Below are 21,135 nucleotides of genomic sequence, written 5' to 3' on the forward strand. Positions count from 1 at the left end.
GCATCACTGGGCAAAAATTCTAGAACTCCCTCCGTAATGGCACTGTGGATAAGAAATACCATTTTAGTGAATGCAACCGGTCATTTAAGTGGCCAGCAACCTCTGAGAACAGTGCATTGTGAACCACAGCCTGCCCCAATCCTGACCCCACAAAAATTACAGATGACAGGTTTGTGGACAGATCTTGAGATTCCTGGTATTTTAGCCATGACATCCTGGTCAAAATCAGGACCATGGAGGTCATTGAGTGTACAGGAGATCAAAAGGCCAATCAAGTACATGCTAGGTCTCTGTAGATCAACCCAGTTGGTTTCATTCCCAAGTCCCTGCAAACTTTTTTCCCTCAAATATCCATCAAAATTCCTTTCAAAATTGTTAATTGTATTCACTTTATCCACCCTTGTAGGTCATGAGTTCCAGGTTATTACCATGTGCTGCATAAAACTTCCCTGCATCTCTTGACCAAAACCTGTATTTCCTTCTACCATTAACCAGTAGGAACAACTTTTCTTTATCTGTAATACTATGTCATAATCTTGTATACCTTAATGAATAAAGGCCAATATGTTTTGCGTAATATTTCAAGATCTCCTGCCACCTCACAGATCCAGGATCCTCTGTTTCTATACATTCTTTAGAACTGGACAATTAAGTTTATATTATTTCTCCTTATAATATTTCACCTTCTTCCAAGATACTCTCCACATATTTCTCTCTATTAAGTTCTATTTTCCACTTGTCTGCCTATTTGCTAACCTATCTCTATCCCATTGCAAGTAATTTTTTTAACCTTCCTCATTGTTTGTTACCAAACTTGGTGGTGTGACATCAGTAAATGTTGAAATTTGAAACTTTATTCCAATGTTTTATATGCATTCCTTGTATTGAACCTTGGGAAACACCAGTGTGATCCATTTTCCAGTTTGAAAAATAACCATTTAACATGACTCATTGCTTAATGTACTTAAACCAGTTCTTCATCCAACCTGACACTGGTCTCTGTATTTTATGAGCCTCAATTTTGGTAACCAGATTTTTATGACATACATTCTATAAATCCATAGATGCAGCCTTCATAGCATTTCCTTCATCAAAACGTTTCTTGGTTATCTCATCAAAAAATATTTGATTCATCAAGCATGATATTTCTTCTACAAATCCGTTCTGGTCCTGACTAATGAAATCAAACTAAGTGCCCTTTGATTTGTCTTCCCCCAATTATTGTTTCTAAAACCTCACCCACCATTATATTGAACTGACCAGACTGTAGTTGATAAGAATGTCTTCGGATCCTTTCTTGAATACAGATGTCACATTGGCTACTCGGTTTTCCTCTGGAACACTGTCCAATCCAGGAAAGATGATCACAAACCTTCAACTATTCCCACTCCCAGTTCCTTTAACAATCTAGAATGTAAGCTATTGAGATTTGGGGTGCAACTTTTCCAGTCCCTGAATGATGAAGGCAATGACAAATTAATTGGGAAACTACAGCGAGATCAGAAAAATTAAGTTCTCTCATATCCACAGAAAGTACAATTTTCCACCTATGGGAATCTCAGTATGAAGCAGCCTATTTCCAAACATTAACATCTCATTTCTATCTGATCTCACCTCATTTATATGTAGTTTGATATTTTCCCAGGCAGCGGAGAGAAACTAGACAGCAATAATTCCCAACATGAAAGCCTGGGTAGGTACCAGGAGGCTGCAGCTCACTGATGCCTTCTCATGTTGTCCATCTTGGTCAATATTCCCAACATCACAGGACACACTCTATGGGCAATGACTGTCTGCACTCACTGTATATTATGGTTGGTATCAGCAAAGTGTCAGCCTTACCACATCATCAGGACAGAGTTGGGAAAAAAAGATTAATACAGTTCAGTACTTCAACGGTGCACCTTGGAGTTCAGTGATACCATACATTGTGATTATGTGGTCAGGTTGCTTTGCACATAATTACAGACCCCCATCTTGTGCATTGGAAGAAAGAGCATTGTAATACTTTTTGCTTGCTTCGTTGACACTCACTCACTCTGGGTACTCACAGCATCTCTGCCTTGCCATTTAGCACATACAGGTTACCAGATAGCTTCAAAAGTAGAAATTTCTGGAAAAATTCAGCAGAACTTTTTTTCTGAAGGGTCATTGGACCCAAAATGTTAACTCTGCTTTCTCTCCATAGATATTGCCATACCTGCTCAGGTTTTCTAGCAATTTTTACATTATCTTTACATTTCCCATAGTTGTTCTTATAACAAAAACAGAAATTGTTGGAGAAGCTCACTCACTCACTCCAATCACAGACTCCAATTATTCATTCACTTGAATCACTTGCAGGAGAAGGGTGACCTGAACAATGGGGTGAGGCAGATAACTGATGGAGGATCACATTGATCTATCACCTTCCACCCTTGAATGGATGGATCTGAGGGGCACAGTTCCAGTGCAATGGATCCAATGACACTGGGCAATGCTGAGGGCATCTTGTGTGATGCTATTTGCTGGCTTATTCACCTTCTCGACTAAATTCTCATCTTCAAGCTGAAATATGTCTTGAATTGGAGGCTGTGCATGGAAATGACCTCATACATTCTCCCAAGCTCTTTACCCTCAGCCTTCCCCTTATGCTTCTGTGCTTTCAGTTACCCAGATTTGCAGACTGTTCAACCTTTGCAGCTTCATAAGTAAGTGCACTAGGGGGTACAGAGATTGAAGAAAGATTCAGTGGCACTTCAACACAGTTCAGACACCAGCACATTGGGAAATTGGAGGCATATGGTGAGTATCCATGAACAAGTGGGCTGCAGCCAGGCCAGGGTGATAGGTCAGATTGTCTACAAACTCCCCAGAGTACAAGCTTTCAGACTAGTTCACTTGCAGGACAATGTCTCTGTTGGAATGATGTAGTGATTGGAACCTCGTAAACCTCACTGACTGCGAGGCTCTTGTTTGAGGTTGTTAAGCTGGGCCAATCAGGAAAGCCTTGGCTGACCTATACAATCAGGAGAAAATAACTAAACACTACCGCTGTTTGACGGTGGTGTGTGGGGGCTTAGAAAACAAAAACATATCATTGGTGGGTTATGGTTAGATTTAGGGTCATACCTGGTGAAACTCACCACTTAGGGCGGCACGGTGGCACAGTGGTTAGCACTGCTGCCTTACAGCACCAGAGACTAGGGTTCAGTTCCTGCCTCAGGCGACTGTGTGGAGTTTGCGCATTCTCCCCCGTGTCTGCGTGGGTTTCCTCCGGGTGCTCCGGTTTCCTCCCACAGTCCAAAAATGTGCAGGTTGGGTGAATTGGCCAAGCTAAATTGCCCGTAGTGTTAGGTGAAGGGGTTAATGTAGGTGAGTGGGCCGCGGGTCGGTGTGGACTTGTTGAGCTGAAGGGCCTGTTTCCACACTGTAATTAATCTAATCTTATTCCAGATCATTTTTGTCACCAAGAGTTTGATTGGCAATCACTAGCTCTTATCACATTGTTTGAAAAGGGAGAAATGTACTGAAAATAATTACTTAAAAAACAAAAAAAACATAACTAGGAGAAGAAGAAAAATATATAACCAAGAGATTTGAATCTCCTCAGTTGAGGACTGACTCCAAGCTGGATGGCCACAGCCAATGTACTGTGCCCTAGCAAATAAAGGGTGACTTGGTGACGGGATACCAGCCTCTGTGCTCTTATTTCAGTCGCAACAAGGATAGAATAGGACATGCCTGAAGAACAACTGTCATCTTGGTGTTGGGGTAAGCATTTCTGGCATCATGCCTCTATTTGGGAAGCTTGACTCATTTGACGCTGTTGAAGAAGACTGGATCCAGTATGTGGAAAGAACATAATTGTTTTCGGGGCAAATGACTTTGGGACAGATGAAAAGCAATGAGTAACCCTTCTGACTATGTGTGGACCTGCAGCATTTTCGGTTATAAAAGGCTGAACTTGAGACACCAGTCACTAAATCCTTCCAGAAGTTCACAGAGTTGGTTAAGGAATGTTACAACTCCAAACCTCCTCTAAACGTGAGATGCTATTGGTTTTACTCAACGTTTAGAAAATCAGGGGAATCCATATCGGGATTTTTGACAAGGTTACAAAGACTTGCAGAGGCATATGATTTTGGGCTGACCCTAAATGAGAAGCTGAGAGACCATTTGGTATGTGGGATTAATGACATAACCATGCAGATGCGCCTACTAACTGAGGCCCAACTGGACTTAAAACAGGCAACGTAGCTGGCTTTGTCATTAGAAAGTGCAGCAAGTGGAGAATGGGAACTACAATGTATCCTAATGGAAGCAGACACTCTCACTGAGCTCAGGGAACACCACTTGTGTGTAGGCAATCGCAGGGCATGTCCTGAGCAGAGGGACCCTAGGCCAACCCATCTCAGGACCCAACAACATAGCCAAGCCTCAGCGAAGTGGCTAAAAGTTCTTCAGGATTTGGGTCGACAAGTCATTGTAGTTGTTACCGGTGTGCGGACACAAAACAGCAAAGGAGTCCTGCAAGGCCTGACTCGAATAGAAAAACTCAGAGATGAGGAGAGTGCACACCCTGGAAAGTCCCCCTATATGTGGATTGGAACAATTAAATTGCTTAGTGACACCCAAATCAGAACCAATTAATGTTTGGTTAAATGGTCAACCAGTTCCCATGGAGGTCAATACTGGTGCAGCTGTATCTGTGGTTGCAGAATCCATCTTTAATAAGATTCACTTGGACTCCAACCTTTAAGTTTGTGCAAGACCTCAGCCAGACTGAGAATATGCACCACGGAACTGTTGCAGATTAAGGGTACGAATTCGGTTCCGGTCTCCTATGAGAAGCAGTTGATGCAGTTATCATTGACGATAGTAAAAAGGATGGGCCCAAGCCTATTGGGGCGGTATTGGTTGAGAAAGATTCACCGAGATTGATTCAACATTTTTCAATTGGAAACATGCTGCCTCAGTGAAGTCTTAGTGAAATACCCAGCAGTCTTTCAAGAAGGGTTTGACACTATCAAAGGAACCAAAGCCACTTTACATGTTGAGTAGGACGCAATTCTGAGATTTTGAAAGGTTCACCCAGTGCCATTTGCCTTGTGGGCAAAAATGGAGGCGGAAATCAGGAAGCTGGGGAGCAAAAGAATCATCAAACCAGTGCAGTTTGCAGAATGGGCATCACAGGTTGTACCGTGCACTAGTAAATAAAGGGTGACTTGGTGATACAAACTGATAAACACTGGTAAAAACTAGGAAAACACAGGTAAACATGTACACTAAGATGCTTAGGGCAATAAAAGAGCAATCAACTCCCATTACTGACTAGGAACACAGAGGACTTGGACTCCACCATGACACAGAACACAGCACAGGGGTGACCTTATAGAGGATTATAAAATCATGAGGGATTTGGTTATGATGTCTTTTCCCTAGAGTGGGGATTTCAGGGCAGGGGCATATTTTAATGTGAGAAGAGAAGGAATTAAAAAAGACATGAGGGGCAACTCTGTTACACAGAGTGGTTCATGCTGCCAAAGGAAGTGGTGGGATGCGAATACAGTTACAACATTTATAAGGCATTTTGTGCAGGTGCAGGTGTTGGACTGGAATGGACAAAGTCAGAAGTCACACAACACCAGGTTATACTCCAACAGCTTTACTTGAAATCACAAGCTTTCAAGAGAGCTGCTCCTTCATGAAATGCAGGGAAGTGCACAAGCACAGAATTTATGGGCAGAGAGACAATGGCAAGATAATTCCAGGTAGAGTGTCAACAGATAAGTACAAATAGTAAGAATGGAGTGTCGATAGCTGAATAGCACGTCATAGAGTCATAGAGATGTAGAGCACGGAAACAGACCCTTCGGTCCAACTTGTCCATGCCGACCAGATATCCCAACCCAGTCTAGTCCCACCTGCCACTACCTGGCCCATATCCCTCCAAACCTATTCATATACCTATCCAGATGCCGCTTAAATGTTGCAATTGTACCAGCCTCCATCACTTCCTCTGGCAACTCATTCCATACATGAACCACCCTCTGCATGAAAAAGTTGCCCCTTAGGTCTCTTTTATATCTTTCCCCTCTCACCCTAAACCTATGCTCTCTAGTTCTGGACTCTCCCACCCCAGGGAAGAGACTTTGTCTATTTATCCTTTCCATGCTCCTCATAATTTTATAAACCTCTATAAGGTCACCCCTCACCTCCAATATTCCAGTGAAAACAGCTCTAGCCTATTCAACCTCTCCCTATAACTCAAATCCTCCATCCCTTGCAACATCCTTGTAAAAGTTTTCTGAACCCTTTCATTAGGCCTGTTTGTAAATTGGTGATTCCCTGTACTCTCAATGCTGTCAAATCACTTGAGGATTATAGAGTCATAGAGATGTACAGCATGGAAACAGACCCTTCGGTCTAACCTGTCCATGCCAACCAGATATCCCAACCCAATCTAGTCCCACCTGCCAGCACCCAGCCCATTTCCCTCCAAACCCTTCCTATTCATATACCCATCCAAATGCCTCTTAAATGTTGCAATTGTACCAGCCTCCACCACATCCTCTGGCAGCTCATTCTATACACGTACCACCCTCTGTGTGAAAAAGTTGCCCCTTAGGTCTCTTTTATATCTTTCCCTCTCACCCTAAATCTATGCCCTCTAGTTCTAGACTCCCCTACCCCAGGGAAAAGACTTTGTCTATTTATCCTATCCATGCCAGCCATAATTCTGTAAACCTCCATAAGGTCACCCTTCAGCCTCCGACACTCCAGGGAAAACAGCGCCAGCCTGTTCAGCCTCTCCCTGTCGCTCAGATCCTCCAATCCTGGCAACATCCTTGTAAATCTTTTCTGAACCCTTTCAAGTTTCACAACATCTTTCCGATAGGAAGGACACCAGAATTGGATGCAATATTCCAACAGTGGCCTAACCAATGTCCTGTACATCCGCAACATGACCTCCCAACTCCTGTATTCAATACTCTGACCAATAGAGAAAAGCATACCAAATGTCAAGACATTCTGGATTTCAGCAGATATATATGGGGTACTGTATAGCAGTAATCAAAGTGCTCAACTATAACACAAATCACAGGAAGCCAGAGTTTGGTTAGGTCAGTATCACCCATACTGGGAGCTTGGCTTGACTTGACATAAAAGCACAAAGTGATACTGAAATTGCTAAGAGAAGGTCCATAAGCATAAGGAGTATGAGAATTACAAGAGAGGAAAGTGCTTCAAAGGAACTGACTAAGAATGAACCCGAGAGGGGCCGATAGTGAAGGGATGACCTATATTTCAATTAATTAAGGCAGAGAGATAATTTTAAAAAATCAAAAATAAGATGGTGGCCACCTCTCTGCCTTAATTAATCGTATCTTAGGTGATCCCTTCACTTGCTGTTGAGCTGTTGACACTTTATTCACTGTTTGACACTTTTATCAACTGCAAAGACTTGTTATTCAGCCTGTCATCACTCCACTCACACAATTTGTCTTTATCTTTTGATGCTCTCAATTACCTGGAATTATCTTGCCATTACCTCTCTGCCTATATTTCTGTGCCTGTGTGCTTCCCTCCACTTCACCTGATAGAGGAGGAGCACTCCAAACGCTTGTGATTTTAAATAAACCTGTTGGACTATAACCTAATGTTGTGTGACATCTGACTTTAAAAGACATTTGGATAAGTACATGAGTTAAAAAATGTTTGGAGGGATACAGGCCAAATGCAGGCACGTGGGTTTAGTTTATTTTAGGACTATGGTCATGACGGACAGTTGGACCGAACGGTCTGTTTCCATGATGTACGACACTATGACTCTATAAGTCAGCATCTGTGGAGAGAAAGCAGAGTCAACATTTCGGGTCCAGTGACTCTTCATCAGAAATATCAGATATAAGTTTACTTATTCTGCTCACAATTAATATGCTAATATTTCCTCCGTTATTACAAACCTTTCTGCACTTGATTTCTTTTTTCGACTTCAAAATATTGGTACTCCCCTCTTTGCCAATACCTCCTGCAAGGACATGCTCCCAGTTTGCTGTGGTACAACCAGTCCTTTTCAGTAGGTGCTTCCTGCCCTTGAACTGGTCTTAATTCTCAACAATCTGTAGCCTTCCCTTTTGTACCATGCTTCAAGTAACACATTGATCCTCCCCATCTTCCTATTTCTACTTATGCTAGTGCATGGCACTAGGAGTAATCCAGAGATTGCTACCTTTTGTGACTCTGCTTTTATGCTGACGTCCTAGTTCTGAAAATCTGGCTGCAGGATCTCAATACTTGTTCTGTTTATGTCATTGGTGCCAATATATACCACAACTTTCTCTTCATTCCCTTTTTCCTGCAGGATATTCTGCGGACTCTGTTATCAGAGAGGTGACCATGGGGACTCAGGGTGACAATTACAGAAATGCCTCTTTATCCCCACATGTAGAATCTCCCATAACACTGCAGTTCTCCTGTTGATACCTCCTGTGTAGTTCCTTGACCACTGGCACCATAGTCCTTCTGATGTCATCACTCCCACTAGTCTTCTATGACTTTTGTACTACATGCCCCATCCTGATGGTCACACAACTGTAATGTTGAGCTTGTACTATGGGTAGGGGTGGCCAACGAGAATGTCTGATCCAGAAATCTCTCATTTTTCCTGATTCTCTGCAGTGACTCCAGTTGCCCCTCAAGTTCAGAGTTTCTAAGCATTTGAGAACACTTACTATATACATAGCCCTTGAAGATACCTGAAATGCTCTGAAGATCCACAAGCTGCAGGAATTGCAAGCAACAGGTTTCAACTGCTCATCCATGAAGTTTATTTCCTCTTTGAGAATCTAGTTAGTACCCTGATGAAACTATTTGATTTTAATTAGTGTCTCCAGACATCAATAATCTTATTATTAATTCACTTACTTTTACACTAATTCTGATTGAAATGTTTAATTTCTAATCTCTTCTCTTTTAATGTCACACTTTATTTTCTTTCCTTTTTTTACAGTGTGGATGAGAGTCAGGATTCTAGAAAGCTCTCAGCCCAAGTTGTGCCATCCCTAATCAACAAGAAATTTGCCCTGCGTAGCCTCACGGAGAAGCAGCAGCAAGTTCCACCAACCACCCGCTGCAAAATGGATGGCAAGGTAAGACAGGGATGTTGCAAGTACATAGGCTCAAAGGTCAGCTTAAATCAAAAGAAGTCAGTTCCTTTTACTGTAAGTGCTGGGGAAGTGACGACGACCAGAGGGGCAGCCGAGACCCGGAAGCAGTTAGTGTAAGCTTACCTGGGTAGGTTTTTTCCCCCTTTAAAAGCGCGAAGGAGAGGAACCCGAGGCACTACACGGGTAGTGCCTCCCACCCGCCCTCCTCCTCTAACCTAATAATAACATCTGTTGTGGTAAGTAGGTAAGTGCTGAATTTTGCTTGTTGTATTCTTTAGACCCAGTTTTTTTTTAAATAAAAGTTAGCTTTAGAGGGATGGCAGTGAAGGCAGTGCAATGTTCCTCCTGCAACATGTATGAGGTGAGGGATGCCATCGACGTCCCTGCCGATTACACTTGCAGGAAGTGCACCCATCTCCAGCTCCTCCAAGACCGTGTTAGGGAACTGGAGCTGGAGTTGGATGAACTTCGGATCATTCGGGAGGCAGAGGGGGTCATAGATCAGAGTTATAGGGAAGTAGTAACTCCAAAGATGGCAGATAGATGGGTGACAGTGAGGGGGACTGGGAGGAAGCAGCCAGTGCAGGGACCCCCTGCGGCCGTTCCCCTCAAGAACAAGTATACCGTTTTGGATACTTTTGGGGGGGATGACTTACCAGGGGTAAGTAACAGGACTCAGGCCTCTGGCACGGAGCCTGTCCCCGTTACTCAGAAGGGAAGGGTGGAGAAGAGCAGAGCAGTAGTAATTGGGGACTCGATAGTTCGGGGCACAGAAAGGCGGTTTTGTGGGAACGAGAGAGACTCACGTTTGGTATGTTGCCTCCCAGGTGCAAGGGTACGTGATGTCTCTGATCGTGTTTTCCAGGTCCTGGAGGGGGAGGGGGAGCAGCCCGAAGTCGTGGTCCATATTGGCACCAACGACATAGGTAGGAGGAGTGCCGAGGATGTTAGACAGGCTTTCAGGGAGCTAGGTTGGAAGCTCAGAGTTAGAACGAACAGAGTTGTTGTCTCTGGTTTGTTACCCGTGCCACGTGATAGAGATTCGAGGAATAGGGAAAGAGAACACTTAAATGCGTGGCTACAGGGATGGTGCAGGAGGGAGGGATTCCGGTTCTTTCTGGGGACGGTGGGACCTCTATAAACAGGATGGTCTACACCTGAACCTGAGGGGCACCAGTATCCTTGGGGGGAGGTTTGCTAGTGCTCTTGGGGGGGGTTTAAACTAACTCTGCAGGGGCATGGGAACCCAGATTGTAGCTTCAGGGTGCAGGGCCTGGAGTGTAGGGAGGTTAGGAACATGGCATCAATTTCAAAGGAGGGTGCCTGTAAACAGGAAAGTGGCTTGAAGTGTGTATACTTCAATGCAAGAAGTATACGAAATAAGGTAGGTGAACTTGCAGCGTGGGTTGGTACCTGGGACTTCGATGTTGTGGCTATTACGGAGACATGGCTAGAACAGGGACAGGATTGGCTGTTGCAGGTTCCAGGATTTAAATGTTTTAGTAGGGTCAGAGGTGGGGGTAAAAGAGGGGGAGGTGTGGCATTGCTTGTCAAAGATAGTATTACAGTGGTGGAAAGGACGATGGATGAGGACTTGCCATCTGAGGTAGTTTGGGCTGAGGTTAGGAATAGGAAAGGTGAGGTCACCCTGTTAGGAGTCTTTTACAGGCCTCCTAATAGTCCTAGAATCATTGAAGAAAGGATAGGGAAGGTGATTCAGGAGATGAGTGACAGTAATAGGGTGGTTGTTATGGGGGACTTTAACTTTCCTGATATTGATTGGGAAAGCTATAGCTCAAGTTCATTAGATGGGTCAGTGTTTGTTCAATGTGTACAGGAGAGTTTCCTGACACAATATGTAGACAGACCAACAAGAGGTGAGGCCAGACTGGATTTGGTTCTGGGTAACGAACCAGGCCAGGTGTTAGAATTAGAGGTAGGTGAGCACTTTGGGGATAGTGACCATAATTCGGTGATTTTTACTCTCGTGATGGAGAGGGATAAGTGTGTACTACAGGGCAAGAGTTATAGCTGGGGTCAGGGAAATTATGATGCGGTGAGGCATGACTTAGGATGTGTGGCTTGGAAAAGTAGACTCCAAGGCAAGAGTGTAAATGATATGTGGAGCTTGTTCAAGGAGCAACTATTGAGTGTCCTTGATAATTATGTACCTGTCAGGCAGGGAGGAAAGGGACGTGCGAGGGAGCCGTGGTTTAATAAGGAATTGGAATCCCTTGTTAAATGGAAGAGGGCGGCCTATCTCAAGATGAGACGTGAAGGTTCAATTGGGGCGATTGAGAGTTATAGGGTAGCCAGGAAGGACCTGAAGAGAGAGCTAAGAGCAGCAAGGAGGGGACATGAAAGGTCCTTAGTCGGTAGGATTAGGGAAAACCCTAAGGCTTTCTATAGGTATGTTAGGAATAAAAGAATGACTAGGGTAGGAATAGGTCCAGTCAAGGATAGTAGTGGGAAGTTGCGTGTGGAGGCGGAAGAGATTGGGGAGACACTGAATGAATACTTTTCTTCAGTATTTACTCAGGAACAGGGCATTGTCGTCGATGTGAATACTGAGTCACAAATAAGTAGAATGGATGGCTTTGAGGTATGTAGAGAAGAGGTGTTGGAAATCCTGGAAAAGGTGAAAATAGATAAGTCCCCTGGGCCTGATGGCATTTATCCCAGGATTCTCTGGGAAGCAAAGGAGGAGGTTGCAGAGCCATTGGCCTTGATTTTTATGTCCTCTTTGTCTACAGGAGTAGTGCCAGAAGACTGGAGGATAGCAAATGTGGTTCCCTTGTTCAAAAAGGGGAGTAGGGATAACCCTAGTAACTATAGGCTGGTGAGTCTCACTTCTGTTGTGGGCAAAGTCTTAGAGAGAATTGTAAGGGATAGGATTTATGCACATCTGGATAGGAATAATGTGATCAAGGATAGTCAGCATGGTTTTGTGAAGGGTAGGTCGTGCCTCACAAACCTTATTGAATTCTTTGAAAAGGTGACGAAGGAGGTTGATGAGGGGAAAGCGGTAGATGTGGTATATATGGATTTTAGTAAGGCGTTTGATAAGGTTCCCCATGGTAGGCTACTGCACAAAATACGGAGATATGGCATTGAGGGTGAGTTGGAGGTTTGGATTAGGAATTGGCTGGATGGAAGAAGACAGAGGGTAGTAGTTGATGGCAAAGTTTCTTCATGGAGTGCCGTCACTAGCGGTGTTCCGCAAGGATCTGTTTTGGGACCATTGCTGTTTGTCATTTTTATAAATGACCTGGAAGAGGGGTTAGAAGGTTGGGTGAGCAAGTTTGCGGATGATACGAAAGTCGGAGGAGTTGTTGACAGTGAGGAAGGATGTGGCAGGTTACAGCAGGATATAGAGAAGCTGCAGAGCTGGGCAGAAAGGTGGCAAATGGAATTCAATGTAGCTAAGTGTGAGGTGATTCACTTTGGGAAGAATAACAAAAAGATGGGGTACTGGGCTAATGGTCGGATACTTGGTAGTGTGGATGAGCAGAGGGATCTTGGTGTCCATGTACACAGATCTCTGAAAGTTGCCACCCAGGTAAATAGTGCGGTGAGGAAGGCATATGGCGTACTGGCTTTTATTGGTAGAGGAATTGAGTTCCGGAGTCCTGAGGTCATGATGCAGTTGTATAAGACTCTGGTACGGCCGCATCTGGAATATTGTGTGCAGTTTTGGTCGCCATATTATAGGAAGGATGTGGAGGCACTGGAACGGGTGCAGAGGAGGTTTACCAGAATGTTGCCTGGTATGGAAGGAAGATCGTATGAGGAAAGACTGAGACACTTGGGGCTGTTTTCATTAGAGAATAGAAGGTTTAGGGGTGACTTGATTGAGGTGTACAAGATGATTAGGGGGTTAGATAGGGTTGACAGTGTGAACCTTTTCCCGCGTATGGAGTCGGGTATTACAAGGGGGCATAGCTTTAAATTAAGGGGGGGTAAATATAGGACTGAAGTTAGGGGTAGGTTCTTCACTCAGCGAGTCGTAAGTTCATGGAATGCCCTGCCAGTAGCAGTGGTGGACTCTCCCTCTTTATGGGCATTTAAGTGGGCATTGGATAGGTATATGGAGGATAGTGGGTTAGTATAGGTTAGGTGGGCTTGGATCGGCGCAACATCGAGGGCCAAAGGGCCTGTACTGCGCTGTATTCTTCTTTGTTCTATGTTCTAACTGGAAGTTGCGATTGTAAGGGATGTGCCGGGGAGGGGAGCGGCTGCAGTTCTGGAGATCCAAATGGATTTTCTATACTTGTCTGTTCCTTGGCAAGGGGTCAGTTAGCTCATTTGCCTGGTAAGTGATGCCAACAGCATTGGTTCAACTCTTGCACCAACTGAGGTGACCATGAAGGGCTCCTTATTATCTTTTTCCCTCCTCACCCTGAATATGATGACCATCAGGTAAAGCACTATCAGTTGTCTCTCTCTCTCTCTCTGTCTCTCTCTCTAATAAGAGAGTAATCCTATGGTCTAGCAGGACTTTGGCAACTTGATTCTTGGCAATAAGAAAGATTGTAGCCCACTCAGTCATCTCCACTATGGAAGGGAAGATGCTGAAAAAGGCAAAGATTATCCACTCTCTCCAAAAAGGGATGGCAATGCCTTGTCAACAACAACTTATATTTATATAGAACCTTAAACACAATAAACATCCACCGTGCTGTTATAAAACAAAATTTGATCCCAAAATAAGCAAGAAAGTGTTAGGTCAAGAACCAAACGCTTAGCTAAAGAGATAGTCTTGAATCAGGGAGGTGGCGTAGAGAAGCAGAGAAGTGTTAGGATGTTCCAGAGCTTAGGGCCCCTGAGTGCACAGCCACCAATGGCAGAGCAATTAAGATTGCGATACACAAGAGGCCAGAATTACAAGAATGAAAAAATCCAAGGTAGCTGGGGAACTGGAGAAGATCTTAGAGGTAGGAAGACTGAGGTCATGGTAGGAATTAAATGCAGGGATAGGAATTGTGGAATAAAATGTTGCAAGACTGAGAGCCAATGTAAATCTGAGAGAGTTTGTGGAATAGGAGCTGGTGTGAGTTAAGTCACAGCTAGCAGAGCTTTGGATGACCTTCAGTTTATGGAAGACAGAACGTGGGAGACCAGCTAGGAGTGGGCTGGAATAGTTTGGTCTGGACTCTTGACTGCTCTCTAACAATAGGAAGTTATGCTGATTTATTTAAGAAGTCAACTTGTTAAGAAGGCAGAAGACCATAGGACATAGGAGCAGTTGTAGGCCATTCAGCCCATTGAATCCACTCTGCTATTCAGTCATGGCTGATCATAGGATGCTCAACTCCACTTTGCTACCTTTTCTCCATAACCCCGAATCAGTCTGTCTCAGCCTTGCACATACTTATTGATCCAACTTTGACATCTCTCTGCAGTCAAGACTACCACAGATTCAAACCCTCATAGAAAATAATTCCTCCTCATCCCAATCTTAACTGAGAGATCCTTTATACTGAGACTTTGCTCTCAGGTCCTAGACTCTCCCACAAGCAGAAACAATTTCTCCACATTCATCCCTCAATCCCCCTAAGAATCTTCCATAATGTCTCCTCTAATTCTCCTAAACTTGAATGAGTACAAGCCTAACCTACTTAACCTTTCCTCAGAAGAAAATTCCTCTATACCCAGAATCAGCCGAGTGAACTTTCTCTGGGCTGTCTCTAATACCAGTATACTCTTCCTTAGATCAGGGCACCACAACTGTTCACAGCATTCCAGGAGTGGTCTGACCAGTACCTTGTACAGTTTAAGCAAGACTTTCCACTTGATCATAACCATAAGATATAGGAGCAAAATTATGCCATTTGGTCCATTGAGTCTGCTTTGTCATTCAGTAGTGGTCCATATGTTTCTCAAGCATCCTGTCTCCTGCTTTTCCCCATAACTTTTGATTCCCTTATCAATCAAGAACCTTTCCATCTCTATCTTAAATACACTCAATGACTTGGCCTCCACAGTCCACTGTGGTAATGAGTTTCACAGAGGAACCACCCTCTGGCTGAAGAAATTTTCCTCATCTTAGTTTTAAAGGGTCATCCCTTCATAGAACATTACAGCGCAGTACAGGCCCTTCGGCCCTCGATATTGCACCGACCTGTCATACCAATCTGAAGCCCATCTAACCTAACTATTCCATCTACGTCCATATGCTTGTCCAATGACGACTTAAATGTACTTAAAGTTAGTGAATCTACTACCGTTGCAGGCAAAGCATTCCATACCCTACTACTCTCTGAGTAAAGAAACTACCTCTGACATCTGTCCTATATCTATCACCCCTCAATTTAAAGCTATGCCCCTTCGTACTCACCATCACCATTCTTGGAAAAAGGCTCTCCCTGTCCACCCTATCTAACCCTCTAATTATCTTGTATGTCTCTATTAAGTCACCTCTCAACCTTCTCTCTAACGAAAACAGCCTCAAGTCCCTCAGCCTTTCCTCGTAACACCTACAAGGCAACATCCTAGTAAATCTCCTCTGCACCCGTTCCAAAGCTTCCACATCCTTCTTATAACTGTACACAATACTCCAAGTGCGGCCGCACCAGAGTTTTGTACAGCTGTCGCATAACCTCATGGTTCCGGAACTTGATCCCTCTATTTATAAAACCTAAAACACTGTATGCCTTCTTAACAACCCTGTCAATCTGGGTGGCAACTTTCAAGGATCTGTGTACCTGGACACCGAGATCTCTCTGCTCATCTACACTACCAAGAATCTTACCATTAGCCCAGTACTTTGCATTCTGGTTACTCTGACCAAAGTGAATCACCTCACACTTGTCCATTTGCCACCTCTCAGCCCAGCTCTGCAGCTTATAGAACATAGAACATAGAAAAATACAGCGCAGTACAGGCCCTTTGGCCCTCGATGTTGCGCTGATCCAAGCCCACCTAATCTACACTAGCCCACTATCCTCCATATGCCTATCCAATGCCCATTTAAATGCCCATAAAGAGGGAGAGTCCACCACTGCTACAGGCAGGACATTCCATGAACTATCTATGGGGATGTGCCCCCAGGTCCTAGTCTCTCCAATTAGTGGAAACATCTTCTCCACAACTGGTCTATCTAGGCATCACTATTCTGTAAGTTTCAATCAGATTCTCTCACCATCTTTCTAAACCCAGAGTACAGACCCAGAGTCCACAACCACTCTTCATATGACAACCCCTGGATCATTTTTTGTAGAAACTTCCTCTGAACCTCCATCAACACCAGCACATCCTTTCTTAGATGCATGACCCAAAACTGATCACAATGCTCCAGATGTAGTCTGACCAGAGCTTTATACAGCCTCAGCAGTACAATTCTGCTCTTGTATTCTAGCCCACTTGAAATGAATGCTAACAGTGCATTTACCTTACTGCAAACTGAACCTGATGTTATCCTTAAGAGTCCTGAACTAGGACTCCCAAGTTCCTTTGCGTTTTGATTTTCAAAGCCTTTCCCCATTTAGAAAATAGTATACACCTCTATTCTTACCACACTTCCCCCATTGTATTCCACCTGCCACTTCTTTGCACACTCTTCTAGCCTGTCTAAATCCTTCTGCAGCCTCCCTACTTCCTCAACACTACCTGTCCCTCCTTTTACCTTTATATCATCTGCAAACTTGCAACAGTGGCCTCAGTTCCTTCATGTTTATAATATGAATTATTGTGATCCCGAAAAAGACTCCTGCAAAATTCTTCTAGTCACCTGCTGCCATCCTGAAAAAGATCCCTTTATCCCCACTCTCTGCCTTTAGTCATTCAGCCAATCCTCTATTCACACCAGTGCGTTGCTCCCAACACCATAGACTCTTATTTTATTTAGCAGCCTCCAGAACAGCACCTTGTCTAAGGTCTTCTGGAAATCCAAAAAGATCATGTCCACTGGCTCTCCTTTGTCTAACTTGCTTGTGAAGTTCTCAAAGAATTCTAACAAATTTGTCAGGCATGACCACCACTTGAAAAAACTGAGCTGACTCAGCCTATTTTACCATGCACTTCAAAGTACTCTGTAATCACATCCTTAATAATGGATGCTAAAACTTTCCAACAACCATGGTCAGGCTAACTGGCCTATAGTTTCCTGTCTTCAGCCTCTTTCCCTTCTTAAACAGGGGTGTTACATTAGCCATTTTCCCATCATTTAGGACCCTTCCTAATTCCAATGATTCCAGAAGGATCATCATCAATGGATCTACAATCTCCTCAGCTATGTCCTTCAAAACTCTGGGATGTAGTCCATCTGATTCCAGTGACTTATCCACCTTCAGACCTTTCAGCTTCCCTATCATGTTCTCCTTAGCAATGGTCATGACATTCATCTCTTCCCCTTTGTCTCTTGAAGTTCTGGTATTCTGCTGGTGACTTCCACCAAGAAAACTGATGAAAAATACCTATTCAGTTCCACTGTCATTTCTTTGTTCCCATTATTACTTCTCCAACCTCATTTTCCAGCGATCCAATATCCACTCTTGCCTTTCTCTTACATTTTATACATCTAAAAAAACCTCCTCCAATTGTCTTTTATGTTGCTAGCTAGCATACTCTCATATTTTAGTTGTCCTTTGCTAGTTTGTAAAGACTTCCTAATCCTCTGGCTTCCCACTAACCTTTACCACATTGTATGCTTTTTAAAAAAATATTCCATTCCCTTTGAAATAAACACCAATATGTGCCTTCCCTATTACCTGCTGAACTTTGATATAAGTGCTCTTTTTATCTGTGACAGAAATACCATGCTTGTTGCATTAGTTAAGTGCATTGAATCTAAATTTAGATAAAGCTTCAGGCCAGGGCGGGGCTAGAAATGTTGGGAAAGATCACCCACTGTGGAAGGAATATACTTGCTATACTGTAATAGTAATGTAGTATTATATTAGTGTGAATAAATCATGCTGGGAGTAATGACATATGAATTCAGATGGTTAGTTGTCTTTTTACTCTCACCCTCACACTAAATGAACTGTTGACAAGTGACTGGAGAGATAGCCAAGTCAGCACCATGAGAGCAGGAGTGAAAAATCATGAGTAAAAACAGAAAATACTGGAAAGTTTCAGCAAGTCTGGCATCATCTTTGGAGATAAGCAAAGTTAACATTTTGAATCTGATATGATTGGCACGTACTGCATGTTTCCAGCACTTTCTATCTTTATTGCAGGTCTCTAGCATTTGCAGTATTTTGCTTCTAGTTTAGAGAAAAATGAGAGGGAGTTTGGTTTTAAAAACTGAGGTGACAGGAGAAACTGAACGTCTGGCGGTCAGTTCACTATCTTAGCCTAGTCACGCCAGGTCTTATTATGGCACGGTGCCTCAGTGGTTAGCACCGCTGTCTCACAGTGCTAAGGACCCAAGTTCAATTCCACTCTTAGGCAACTGTCTGTGTAGAGTTTGCACATTCTCCCCGTGTCTGTGTGGGTTTCCTCCATCTGCTTTGGTTTCCCCCCACAGTCCAAAGATGCACAGGTTAGGTGGATTGGCCTCACTAAATTGCGCATAGCCTCTAGAGAGGTGCAGGCTAGGTGGGTTAGCCATGGGAAATGCAGGATTACAGTAATAGTACGGGTCTGGGTGGGATGTTCTTTGGACAATCAGTGTGGACTCAATGGGCTGAATAGCCTGATTCCAGACTGTAGGGATTCTATCATTATTACAATGCTTAACATCTCCTTGTTTTCTTTCAGTTCTTAATTGGCAAGAGGATGAACATCATTCAGATGGAGATTTTGAAGCATCACAAGTACTTGGATAAGAATCTTTTTACTTCCCACAAGGCAGTCACAGGTATAACTTTGTTAGAATATAGAAAAGTACAGCACAGAAAAGGCCCTTTGGCCCACGATGTTGAGCCGAGGTTTAATCTTAATGTAAAATATAATAACAACCTATGCACCCAACTCACTGCTATCCATGTGCATGTCCAGCAGTTGCTTAAATGTCCCTAATGACTCTGCTTCCACCCCACCGCTGGCAACGCATTTCATGCATTCACAACTCTCTGTGTAAAGAATCTACCTCTGATGTCTCCTCTAAACCTTTCTCCTAATATCTTAAAACTATGACCCCTTGTACCAGTCAATCCTGCCCTGCATTTATTTGGCATTTCCTGATGAAAGTTTGGAAGAAACCTTGAAGGCAAGTGCTAGGATGAAAGATAGAGAAGAAAAATGAATGCCTCCAAATTCCTACAAAATATTTCCCACATTGATTTATTTCATGAGGTGTAGTAATTGCCAAACTTTCAGAAATCAATGGGAAAGCCTCAACTGAGAATGGTGTTTGGTTTTACGCAATATACTTTGACAAAAAACATCAAAGAGTACTTTACAAGAATGGTACCAAGTCTGAGAGGATGCAGTTATATGGAGACAATTCTGAAGTTGGGACTGTTCTTAAGAGCAGGAAGAAAATGTAATAGAGGCACTCAAAACAAAGAAAATTTTGAGAAGATGAAAAGAAATTGTTTGTACCAGTAAGTGGGCTGTAACCAGAAGAGAGAAACAGAAAGGAGTTGGAAAAAGGACCACAGGGAAAATGAGGGTAATTACTTTTATGCAGTGATTTGTTAGGATTCAGAATCCAGTGCTTGAATGGCTGCAGATTAAACAGTCATTTCCAATTCAATATTTAATCTAAAATTCAGGAGCTTTGAGAAAACAGGAGAGAGGAACTAATTGGTTAGATCTTTCCAAAAGCCCAGATAGAACGGGATCAATAGCTTCCTCCTGTCTTCCATATTTTGGACTTTTATATATAATGTATAATTGTCCTTCCTTCTCATCATTGTTTACATATCTTTGAATGATATAGTGAGAGGAGTGAAGTTCCACAAGTCAAAGGCTAGGGAGCTTTACACACTGTCTGGCTGGTTATGGTACTTAAGAGTCATAGCGATGTACAGCAGGGAAACTGACTTGGCGATCTCCCCAGTCAGTCCACCTCATCCCCTGCTGACCAGATACCCTGAACAAATCTCTCCCCATTTGCCAGCACTTGATGCATATCCATCTAAACCCCTCCTATTCATATACCCATCCAAATGTCTTTTAAATATTGTAATTGTACCAACTTTCCTCTGGCAGCTCACACACGCACCACCCTCTGCGTGAAAATGTTGCCCTTAGGTTCCTTTTACATTTTTTCACTCTCACCCTGCCGTCTAGTTCTGGACTCACCCATCCAGGGAAAGGACCTTGCTTATTTACTCTATCTATGCCCCACATGATTTTATAAACCTCTATAAAGGTCACCCTCAGCCACCAACACTTCAGGGAAAACATCCCCAGCCTATTCAGCCTCTCCCTGTAGCTCAAACCCTCCAACCCTGGCAACATCCTTGTAAACCTTTTCTGAACCCTTTCAAGTTTCACAACATCTTTCCTATAGGAGGGAGACCAGAATTGCATGCATATTCCAAAAGTGGCCTAACCAATGTCCTGTACAGCCGCAACATGACCTCCAACTCCTATACTCAATACACTAACCAATAAAGGCAAGCATATCAAACGCCTTCTTCATCGTCCTATCTACCTGCAACTCCACTTTCAAGAAACAATGAACCTGCGCTCCAAGGTCTCTCTGTTCAGCAACACTCGTCAGGATCTTACCATTAAGTTATAAGTCCTGGCCTGATTTGCCTTTCCAAAATGCAGCACCTCACATTTATCTAATTTCAATTCCATCTGCCACTCCTCATCCCACCAGCCCATCTGATCAAGATCCCATTATACTCTGAGATAACATTTTTCACTGTCCGCTACACCACCAGTTTTGGTGTCATCTGCAAACTTAATAACCATACCTCTTATGTTCACATCCAAGCTTTGTTCCACAGACATGATTCCTGAAGCAGCCGGCTCCTCCTGGAAGGTTCTCATTGGCACAAACATGTCAGGAGAGGACAGCAGAGGGTAATGGTCATTAGCTCAGAATATTCTTTGGAAAGATGTGGACTTTCTGTGTCCT

At 43.4% G+C, this 21,135-nt stretch overlaps 1 protein-coding gene across 1 annotated transcript in view; it reads left to right on the top strand.

Moving 5' to 3' along the window:
* The window catches only part of LOC122564604 (uncharacterized), a 53,909-nt gene that overhangs the window by 17,837 nt on the left and 14,937 nt on the right, over positions 1-21,135 (top strand). The window contains exons 7-8 of the mRNA XM_087998690.1: positions 8,996-9,134; positions 18,855-18,954. Of these exons, the coding sequence (XP_087854816.1) occupies positions 8,996-9,134; positions 18,855-18,954 (239 nt within the window). The remainder of the gene's footprint in view (positions 1-8,995; positions 9,135-18,854; positions 18,955-21,135) is intronic.

This window comes from Chiloscyllium plagiosum, unplaced genomic scaffold (genome assembly GCF_037043375.1).
Source record: "Chiloscyllium plagiosum isolate Xiang-an unplaced genomic scaffold, Cpla_swu_hap1 HiC_scaffold_21, whole genome shotgun sequence".
Lineage (NCBI taxonomy): Eukaryota > Metazoa > Chordata > Chondrichthyes > Orectolobiformes > Hemiscylliidae > Chiloscyllium > Chiloscyllium plagiosum.